Genomic DNA, 11,499 nt, shown 5'->3' with positions numbered 1-11,499 from the left:
CCGGACGAATGGGCGCTCTGCTGGAGGGAGTGGTCCGGGTTGTCCTGCAGATTCTTTCCAACTAGCGGCCCGCAGTGAGTGCCCTTCTCTCGTCCAGGGAAGGAGCTCCTCTGCGGGGCTGGGGGCACGGCCCGAGGCGGTGCGGACGGCTCCGGCGGGTCGCGCCGTGAGGCAGCCCCGGGGCGCCTTGCCTGGGCCCGGCACTCGGCCTCTGTTGATGCGGTAGCACGGATCGGGAGCGTAGACAGACAACGGCGAGGGGATTCAGTCAGCGCAGCAGCGATTTAATCCATTATTTTTTAAAACCAAAGAAGATTTTAACAACACAATGATAATAGCAGTGCATTAGTCCTGGCTGCAACTATTCACCTGTGGTCCTTAAAAACTGTAGAAAGGAAGGGTCGCTGTTCATTACAGGTGGGGTACCGCAGGAAGGTTAGGTTGGTATATTAGTCAGAAATTTAACCTATGTCTTGGTGTAAGTGAATAAGAAATTATTTTTGCAATGGCATTGTCGATGGACATGAACAAAACTGTATGTACCATGATCAGCGAAAAGGGCAATGCCGTATTCAAGATACAAAAGAGAAAGTGAGAGCCAGGGTGAAAGGACTGGATAGGAAATGCTGTACATGCAGAGTGTTCAGCAAAAGGAATCAGCCAGGTACAAATGCAGGCTGGAGGAGGTGCTTGCCAAAAGCTCTGTGTTGAAAACAAAGTCTAGATTATTGAGCCAAGCTGCAAGCAAGGTGGCAATGTTGTCTGTAGTAGCATTAAAGCTTACAAAAAGTCCTAGATTTTCATAAATGATATGCATTTGATGGCAGTTTAACCAACTGTCTCAGATTTTATATTCTCATATCTTACAAAGATTAAGAGTTTGTTCACATTTATAAAGGCCAGGAAAGGAAAATTGTGTTCACAGGTGTGTTTTGTTTTGTTTTGTTTGTTTTTAAATATTATAGTAATGAAATAAATAACTTACGCTTTTTCTATGGATAAACAACATTTAATCCAATTCCTTGTATTCCTTAAACACGTGTTCATTAGAGCATAAGCAAAACAGCGCTGGGTGCACGGGGGATTCACTCCGCCCAACATGCACACTTTTAACAATAAGAAGTGTGCTTAAATACAGTATGGTATTACATATTCATAATGACCCCAGAAACGCCTATACATATTAATGACCTTTCCTGCTTTTTATTAAAATGAGTCTCAGATAACCATTTACATATTCCCCTCCTTGACCCTCTCCTGTTGCGCCTGCGCAATGTCACTTGGTGAATTTGAGGAAGGGTCTTTAGGGGTCTTTGGATGAAGGCTCCTTCAGCTTCGTCACAGTGGACTTTTTACCTTTGGCTCATTAGGAGGAACTGGCTGGAACCCAAGCCACCAAACGAACTGGAACCAGACTGGTGCCTCCTTTTTGCTGTAAATCTTGGCTATCTTGTCTCCTCAAGGTTGCAGCTGGTGCTGTAAAACTTCTTATCTCGGCATTTAATGAAGTCCTGCTTTTTTTAGCACAATTAGTTACATACAGCTCTAAACTAGATATTAATTATGTGGTTAAAAATGTTAGCTTGTTAGTAGGCCCTTATTATATAGTTGCTTAACCCTTAAAATGTTAGTTCCCTCTATCAATATAACTTCCTAAACAAGTTTCATAACTTTTTACATAGAACTCAACCACCTTTCCCTTTTCCAAGTTCAGAGTCCGTGCCACATTTGGTTATACCTGTAAACATTAAACATCTTAGCACGAATCACAACTGCATTTTTCACAGTAACTTGAAGAGAGAAAGAAAAAAGAGTGAGAGAAAGGGAGAAGGGAAGCTGATGGAATTGTTCCCTTCCAAGATTTAAGGTCTTTGATTCCTCAGTACCTGATTGAAGTAGATGGTGTGTTAAAATAAAAGAAACATTGCCAAAAGAAGTGGAATGTTTACCTTCCTGATGCACCTAGGACAAAGTGAATAGAAATTATATTAATCCACTGCTACTATTTCTGTATGACTCTACCATCAAAAGTCTTCCAGATTTTTAAAATATCTGTTAACAGTACCCCTCCAGTGGTTAAATGCATATATAATTTTCCTTCCTTCTTTAAGAAAGAGTTCTGGTGATGCTCCATTACCATCCAGGTAGAATGAGAAAACTGGTTAAATTTTTTTCTAAAAATTTGTGGAGGCAGTAGAGAAAATGGCAGGCTGCTCCCAGATCACACCTGAGAGAATCAAAGTTAACATCTGTCAAGTTTTCTTAGCAGTTGTCTATGTTAATAAAAAGAAAATGAGAAAGCAGAGATAAACCCAAGGTACAAAAATAGCCCATCCACATAACCAATACAGTGTAGGCGGTTTGTTTGGTAACTTTTCTGTGAATTTTCTGCTCATCATTCCTCCAGTATTATTTTTCCCCTTTACTAGTGTACCTTCCTTACTTCCCTTCTTTCTGCTAATAGTTGCCAACTGCTCACTTTATAAACAGAAATCAAGCTGACAGAGTTTTTAAACTGGTCTTGCAGCAAGGCAAGAAAAAACTCGTTAATTCAACTGAGATTGCACACATCTGGATAAGCTTTTGTTTCTTACACAACCTATGCTACCGTATCTGACTGCAAATGTGAAGATATGGCAGTGCACTGATATTGTTTTAAGTATAATATATTGTCTGCCTCCTGGCCAAGCCTGGTTTCATTATCTATTCCAAAGGAACAAAAAAAGTGATACTCTGCATTTGGGAAGTTGCTGAGCCTATGATGAATCAGGAATATAATTTGTTCTCATGCTGGGTAAATACTAGAAATGAGGCTTAGACTGGATGCTTTTCTCATGGCATACTATCTTAGCAGCACTGTTTTGTCTGCTTTTCCTGACAGAGATAACTGGTGGCAGAGAGCTGTGTGCATGCAAGCTACAGGGAGGGAATGCTTTAGTGCCCATGTGTCAATAGCACAGTAAGTAAGGAGGTTACAGTGATTTGGTGAGGTTTCCCTTTTTTTTTTTTTTTTTTTTCATTTAGGTAAAACACAAATCCTCTGAGCTCAGACACCAAGGGGAAGATGTCCTACTTCATGATGGGCCCCTGCCTACATCGTGTGAAAGTACGCGAGCCACACTATCTAATGAGGCAAAGAGAAGGAAGAAGGAATGAAGGTGGCAGAAAATTAGAGTCCTGTGAGCTTCCTTGTTTCTTTCCAGCCCTCAGAAAGTGCATTTGTTTATTTTGAATTGTGCTTTAGATGTTTTTTTGTGATCCATGAGACTGGAGTTATGCTGTCCGTAATCGCTTTTGCTTGCTAGAAAGGTCATTCTGTCAGGATTCAGGTGAGCATAAATTCGGAAAAGAAAGTTTCGATTCTGTTTCTGACATAAACTTTGGGCCAAATATCAAATCTGGAGGGAGAGAAGTCAGCTGTGTTTGTAGGTACAAAGATCAGATGTAAAACGTCAAGCGTTCAGAGTAACAACTAAGATATTAGGTACTCAGGGATTTGTTACTACACATTATTTATTCAACTATAGCACAAAGATATTCTGGCATAACTTCAAATGGCAATATGAATACTAGAGTCTCATGGCGTGAACCCACAAAAGCAGGTATTAATGGATGATTAATTTTTAAATTTGGTATAGTAATAACTCTCAAGTAGATTTTTGCTTGTTTCTTTGTTTTTAAAAGAAAAGGTCACATTTAACTGGAAAGGAAACCAAATCTCTCCATTATCCAGTTAGGACTCTCTAGCCTTCTGAGAAGTGCTCACGTTAACACATTTTAGTCAACATGGGCATATTTTATCAGAACTTGTGGAGAATGCTGACTCAGGATAAGGCAAAACCCACAAGGCATTGAACTAATTGTGCAATACTTTATGTGGAAAAATTACTTACTGATTCCTGTGTTAGCTGCCAGTGTTTTGAAACATGGTGTTTGAGTATCTGCATTGTATACTTATCCTCAAGATAAAAATGTTAATCTTATAATTTGTAGTGTCCACATTTTAGATATTTATATTCAGATTTAACTATTATATTCAATTCCTCTTCTCCCTTTTTATGTAATATTATCTCTTTCAACAAGGGATGATTCTCATACATCCTTCTAGATTCCTTCATGTTTAAAATGTCATCCACCACCTCACGGCATTCATTTCTGCTGTGAACTTTTTCTGAGAGATGCTGAGTAGTGCTTGTGTAGCTGGAAAACTCTGCAATGAATTTCTAACACATCGAGCTGTTTGAGCTGACTGAAATGCAAGCTGTGAACAGTGAAAATGGCTCTAAGTCCATAAATTTGGGAACATTTATGCAGCTTTATTAATATAAGTGTTTCCAAGCAATGCAGACTACAGCATATGTGATTGTCTCAAAATAGAGGAGGTTAACATCAAGTTTACCCCAGAGTGTTTTGACATAATCCCAGGGCAATGGCTTTTGGTGGAAACTCTGTTGATGAAAACTAGCCACAAAAATCCATTTTTGTAGGCTGAATGGTCAGTTTTTTATCACAAGTACATTTATGTTTGGGAGCCCAAGATGTTTCCCATGGTGGGAATATCTTGGAGCCTTGCAGACAGGTAAAGCCTGCCCTCCTTCTGCAGAATCTCGGAGAGAGTATGGCAGAGACCCAAAGACCCTTGGACACATACTTCCTCATAGGGTTCAGCACTCCAGCATTTCTGGGAGTGCAGTTTAGAGGACCAGAAGCTAGAGGGGCCTCTGGAGGACTTTTATTGTGCCCCAGTTTTTTATTTTTGTTAAAGACCACCTATACATTTTTTTCTAGCTGCCAGACTAATAATGCAGCTGGGTCGAAAAAGTTTCCATTTAATTTCTACATAGTTGCGATGTAACATTTTTTGGAGGTGAGCAAATGGACAGGTACAGAGATTTAAGTATACAAACATACCCCAGAATGGATCTTTGTCTGTTACAGGACATTAACCATACTAATCCACAGAAGTATACTTGAAAGTCCTATTTGTTGAAGTTAACACCAAAATGTGGTTTTGCGAAGTGTTTACAGCCAATGGAGATTCAGTTCCTGGGGTGTTCAGTGCTGTGTACAGGGGCAGTTCAGAGTTTGCCAATGTACAGGAGGCTCACAGCATTGCAGAGGGTTTATTCACTTAGGTAGAAGATGTCAGAACAGACTCAAATTGGAAGTTTTTCTATGCTGCCTTGCATAACATGGTTAAGATAAAAACAGTGATAATTTAAATAAATCAGATGTTTTTGCTGAAGATTATGCTGTCATTTTCTCCAATTATTCTTGACATTTCACCCATTCGTATTGTGATCTGAGTTAATAACGGAAGAAAAACCGGCTCTTGTTGCCTTGTTTATTCTTTGTTCTCAAGGAGATAAGTTGTTTATAAAGATAAGTTATTTGTTATTTAAATCACTTTTACTGAAGTTGTTTGTTTCCTTGTTTGAGTTTCTAAAAATATTGCAACAATTGTGATGCATCTTTGAGACATCTATTCAATTCACTACGATTTGTACTGGAATTCATTCCTAAGTGGGCACAGGTGTTGACAGCTATAATGTACTAGAATGAGTCAAAACCAATAAATGCTCAATAAAGGAAAGATGAAAGAAAATGCACTGAAAACAGCTCTTTTAAGATGTGATAAATTGGCACTTTGGTTCACTACTTAATGAGGTATATAGCACTGAAGATGTATCTGGAGCAGCCACTTATTTTAAACCAGCTGAACATGTTAGAATCATGTTAGAATCACTGTTAATATTTTCAGGATCATAGACATTATTTTTAAAATGAGCAATACTATTCAGGATATAATAAATTTTTGTTTGCAAACTGTTCTGTAGTGCCCTGATACAACATTTTACTATTCTCTTATTTAAAAAAGTTCATTAATAGTTTGTGAAAATTATTTGCTTGCTTTCTCATGTTGCATGGAAATTTAATGCTAGAGTAAGTAATGAGAATTCTGATGTTGCAAAACCAACAAGTCAGTTAAAGCATTTCCTTTGTGTTCTTACCATGAGCAGACATTTTGTTATCTATTTCTTGCACAATGCACTTGGCAGACAGCATCTGAAGCCTCCTCCTGACCTTTCCTTGCATTTCTGACGGGAACAGACGCCCAACCAGTGAACAGGTGAGTGTTCCAGTTGGCGATTCCCCGGTGCCAATGCCTTTCCCTTGGAGTGGAGGCTTTTTGCATTGTGACTTTCTGCAAAAAGAGCATCACAGTCACCATGGAGGTGTTTGGATAAGACAGTTGGGTACCTACCGAATGAGGCAGGGGGCCGGCATTCTCCTGAGTAGCTCTCCGGAGGCCCATGTCAACCAATACTTGCCAAGGGTTACGGTGTGCACACACTGCAGTACAGGACCGAATCAGCCTTTACATTTTGTGTTGTCTTCAGGGACATCTCAAGTTGTGCCAGGGGAGGTTTAGATTAGGTATTAGGAAAAATTTCTTCATAGAAAGGGTTGTCAGGCACTGGAACGGGGTGCCCAGGGAAGTGGTGGAGTCACCATCCCTGGAGGTGTTTAAAAGATGTATAGATGATGTTCTTAGGGACATGTTTTAGTGGTAAACTTGGCAGTGTTAGTTTAATGTTTGGACTTGATGACCTTAAAGGTCTTTTCCAACCAAAATGATTCTATGATTCTCTGATCTGCTTTTATGTTAATGTATCTTACTGTTATGGTTTATGTTCATAAGTATTTGTCCTTATTTTATGGTCTATACTTTTAAAGACAACAACACAAGCTATAAATCATCAAGAAATGCAAATTCAGTTGCCAAAACTCAGTGACCACCAAGCTGGTCTGAGAGCTGCTGCATCAGCTCCAGCTACGGTGAAGCATGATACAAACCAGAGACAAAAAGTGAGTTTTTAGGAAAATTCGCGTGGGTGGCTGGGGCAGTAAGGTACCACAAATGGCACCAGCCTGCACTTGTTGGGTCTGTAAAGTTCGATTTGTGCAGAGCGGCCGTGCAGAGAGGGCGGCTCTGCCTCCTCTGCTCGCTGCCCGCCTGCTGACCCACAACCTGCGGCTTGGCCTGAGGGGCAAACGGAGGGAGAGGAGCCATGGCCCCCGGCTGGAACGACTCGCCCAGTACAGGCCGAGCCCCGGCTCCTCCGAAGGAGCGCGACCGTCGCCCGCGGGGCGGCCGGACTCCATTTCCCAGCGCGCCCCGCGCCCCCGCCGCAGAGGCCGGGCCGGGAAGATGGCGGCGCCCGTGTCGCCCTTGGTTACTGCGCGCTGTCTGCTGCGGGCTTCGGTGCGGCGGGGCGCCCGCCTGCTACCGGTGCGGGCCGCCGCCCTGCGGAGAGGTCAGTGCCGCCGCGGGAGGGGGCTCGCCGGCCCCGCAGCCTGCCCTGCCCGCCGCCGGGCGAAGGGAAGGAGAGCGGCAGGATGCTGGGGCACGGCGCAGTGAGGGAGGCAGGCAGGGCAGTGCAGTGTGGAGCGGCCGGGGGGGCCGGCGAGCCCCCTCCCCCGGCGGGTCTCCCCTCAGGCGGAGGTGGGGCCGGGCCGAGGGAGGGCGTTTGCCGGGGCTTGCCAGGGCCGGGCGAGTGGACAGGCGGCAGTCGCCGGAACGCGCAGCGGCCCCGCCGTCCTGGCGTGCCCTGCCCGTGTCCTCATGTTCCCCCGCTCGAGCAGGCCGGGGACGGCCTGTCCGCCCGGACCGGCCCCGCGGCCCCGGGCGGCGCGACCGGAGGCTGGGAGTCGGCTCCCGGCTCCGCCGGAGCGGCGTGGGGGTCCGTGAACGGCCCCGGGGCTTCCCGAGGTAACGATGCCGCTTTCCCCCGGTTAAAAGGGGTTCCGTGAGCCGTGTCGGGAGCTCGCTGGGCGGTGAGTGCGCTGGATCCTGCCAAAGCTTTCACTGTGCTCGGGGAGTTTTTGCTGTAAGCCTTCTCCGTTGTACAGAGCTGAGCTCTGTCTGGCAGCCTTACTTAAAAAGTCACTGTAATACACATATTTATGGGACGCTAGGTTTTAGTAACTTGAGGCTTAGGTTAGAAGCAGAACTCTTTTTTTTGTTAGTGAGTGTTACTCTGAGGTAAGTGTGAGGCTTCAGTTGATGTCAGGTGAGTCCCAAAGGTCTGAAAGTTAGTCATCAGATCTAGGATTGGTAAATGTTCACATACACACACTGTATTTTGATTCTGCAATGTTTAGACTTCCTAAAGAAAAACAGACAAGCACTACCCTTAGTACTACTGTTGTGCGTTTTTATTAGATGTTTGTTGCTTTTTATAACCATCAGATTACCGTTTAAAAAATATTGTTGGAATAGATCCTGTGGCTTTAGGCATAGTTCTTCAGCTTCCTTGTCAAAGGGAAGGTGGTCCTTACATATGTTATTTGAAGACATCTGCAGGGATGGGCAACCATCACTGAATTAACTTACACTTTTGTTTTTATGACCACTGGTGTATAGGGTATTTTTGTTTTGTTTTGTGATTTGCTTTCCACACTTTTGTACCTTTTTCTTAATGAAAAAATTGTACAAGTAGTATTTGTGTAAAGTTGTAATTTCACTGATAAACTTTTCCATCTTTTTGTACTTTAATCTGTAGGTCAGATTGTTAAATGGGGTATGCATGGAAATAGTATAAGTAATATTATTTCAGAATAACGTCACAGGTTTGTATGCAAAAAACCCCAGAATTCTAGTTCTACTTCATATGCTTCTCTAGAAGCTTAAATACTGCTTCATATACTGCCCAAATGAATGAAGGGTAAACAGGGGTTCAGTGATTCATCCAAGGTCATATAATGAGACAAAGATGGGAGGACAGTCCAAGTCCTTGTATCTTTGCTGTAAGTTGCCTGCCTCTTCTGATTTGAAATGCTCATTTCAGTAGGTGTGGGTGTTTGTTTGCTTGTTTGTTTTTGTTTCACATGATATTGGCCTGACATGTTCAATTTGTGCAGATAACTTAGCCTCTTCTCCCCTTCCTCCCCCAGTATGGTTGGTCAGACTTTGCTTTTCTAAGCATTCTATTAATCATTGGAAAGTAAATAATTTTTTTCAGTTGGTCTCCTCTCCCATTATTCTCATTAAGCATTGTAAAGTATTTTGAAAGGAGCAATTGTATGGTGTTACAGGACTATAAATGTATTTTCTGCTTTATAAATGACATATGATCTCTTTCCTGATAAGCTTACATGCCAAGTCTTCATTCTTTTGCAGGTTTACTTGTGCTTAACTGTAATGCATGTGCTTAACTCATCCAAATTCTTGTATACTACGGGGCTGTTTACCTGTTTTAGACTGATTCTGCAAAATTTGCACATATATTTAATAAAATATGAGATTATGATGATATTATTATTATTTACAAGTACTAACATGCAAAAAAAAAAGAGTATTTTCTGATCTTTTGCAACCTTCACTCCCATTTTCCTGCAGGAAAATAACCTTTGGGGCTACAAGACTCCACCATTGACCTTCCCCATCACTGTGATGTCATCTAAGAAGGAAGGATTTTGCAGCAGTTATGCTATCAGCTTAATGAATGAGTTTAGTGAGGTCTCTGATACCACCATCTGCCTGTTGATAGAAATGCCCCCTAACTTCAAAGTTGTTTCAACTTTGTTTCCAGAATTAATAATACACATTTTCATGTGTACTGTCTGTGAGTGACCCTCTAGTGAGGTGAATATTGTAATCTGAAGCATGACTTACCTTTTGCAATAAAAGGAGTTCATTTCCATTTGTGTGATCTTTGCGTCTTTAGCTGGATATTATCTCTCTGTCATGGTTTTTCTTTTTTTCTTTTTCATCCTATTAAAAGTCTACTATTCTAATCATATGCTTAAAAGATGTTTAGATTGAGGGCTGTAAGAGATCTTGAAGACCAAATTTGAATTCATCTGTGGATGTACAACATTTTTTCTCTCCCAGAGGTGAATAATCATCTTAAATTCATATGAAGTCTTTTTGCATTCCTTGAAAACTCACAGATTAATAAATTAAAATATGTCAGTTTCTGCAGTCGTGGAAAGATAGCAAAGACAAAATTCATGTAAGGGAAGCCCAGGTTCTTTTCCTAAGCCCTGAAATACGGGGAAGACAAGGACCTGGCAGGCTTTTTGTAATCAGAATTATCTTCTGACAGATTTTGGACATCACAGTTCAAAACCTTACACAATGAAATCCAACTACCAGGTAAAAGCAAGGATTACCAGGGTGAGTTGTGTTTATCTCGGTTAGCCTTCTGTGCTCTCAACCTCCTGGCTGCTGTTGAGATCAGTTTTTGATGTGCCTCAACTTAGCTTCCATTTCAGATTGTCTTCTTACAGAAATAACTCTGGTGCCTGCCTCAGCTGTGACTGTTGCTTTCATAAGCAGTGTAATTGAAACTCACATGTCTTTCTCCTGTGTCATCTCAGACATCAGTTCTAAGTGGTAGTGGGAAAACTCAACAACACACTGATTAATTTTTCTATTTGCTGCTCTTTTCCAGAGCAGAAAGTCTCTGAAGAACAGATTCTCTTTTTATATTTTTATGTAGGGACTTGTATTTGCAGTGGAAAGTTAATGCAAGTTTACTGAAGATGTCCTAAGTTCCCCGCTTCAAAGGCAATTTTTTAGAATTTCAGATTGTCATTTTCATTAGGCATTTCTACATTAATAAGTGTGGTGGGGTTTTGTTTGTTTGTTTGTTTATTTTGTTTTTTGTCCTTTGTTGCTTTAGTGGGTTTGTCCCCTTATGTTTCTCCAAGGCAGGACTTTTGTCTGTGTATCACAGTGCAGCTTGGTCTATGATCCTTGGATAGGCGAGCAGAAAGGCAAACACAAGCAACTAATTTTATGGCTTGAGATAAAGTGAGATATATGTATGTTTTAGGAACAGGAATTTAATAAAAAGTTGCAACCTGGTGGCGACTCTTAAAGAAGCAGTGGATGTCAGGCTAAATGTGGTAATATCCAAAACTGTCCTGTACCATGGAGGTGGGAAATATACGTTATGGATAAACGCATGTCTGCAGTTTTGCACTGTTATGTTTAAAACTAGGAGAGTAACTAATTGATGCTGTGCTTTTCTATACTTGTATGTAGAACACTTCATAGAGATAGAGGGGAGCTAATGAAAATCGAGTAACAGTTTATGTAATACAAAGATTAGATAATGAGACAGGAATAGAGAAATGAAAACCCATCTTTTGCAATATGGAGGAAAAGGCTGTAGGACTACAATTAAAGTGCTGAATCATTGGAGATTCCTATGCTAACAGTAGCTTCTTGATGTAAAATTATGGAAAGCAGTTGCCTGGTATTCCTCTGCTATGCATTAACATTTCTAAAGTGTGGCGTTTTTTTTTTTTAATCAGTTTGAGAACAGATTACTATAGAAGCATAGTTGTTCAAATGATTTTGCAATCTCTGCCACAAAGTATGGATTAGAATGGAAAACACACATTTTTTTTTCCCCGTTTCTTAGAATAGTTTATCACTTGAAAAGCTGTCTTCTGGTGACTTACCTCTAAAACCCCTACACACTT

General features: G+C 41.5%; 1 protein-coding gene across 4 annotated transcripts in view; it reads left to right on the top strand.

Moving 5' to 3' along the window:
* Positions 1-7,185: 7,185 nt before the first annotated feature.
* The window catches only part of AFG1L (AFG1 like ATPase), a 69,567-nt gene continuing 65,253 nt past the window's right edge, over positions 7,186-11,499 (top strand). For 2 of the 4 annotated variants that reach the window (XM_082047233.1, XM_082047234.1), the window contains exon 1: positions 7,186-7,319. In XM_082047233.1, coding sequence (XP_081903359.1) covers positions 7,214-7,319 — 106 coding nt within the window. In that variant the 5' untranslated portion in view covers positions 7,186-7,213. Of the gene's footprint in view, positions 7,320-7,379; positions 7,775-11,499 lie in introns of those variants that run through there. The other 2 variants (XM_082047232.1, XM_082047231.1) reach the window with 1 other exon arrangement.

The sequence above is a fragment of the Streptopelia decaocto genome, assembly GCF_964273445.1.
Source record: "Streptopelia decaocto genome assembly, chromosome: 3".
Lineage (NCBI taxonomy): Eukaryota > Metazoa > Chordata > Aves > Columbiformes > Columbidae > Streptopelia > Streptopelia decaocto.
Note: the sequence above shows the minus strand (reverse complement) of the source record. Positions and strands in the feature narration are given on the sequence as shown.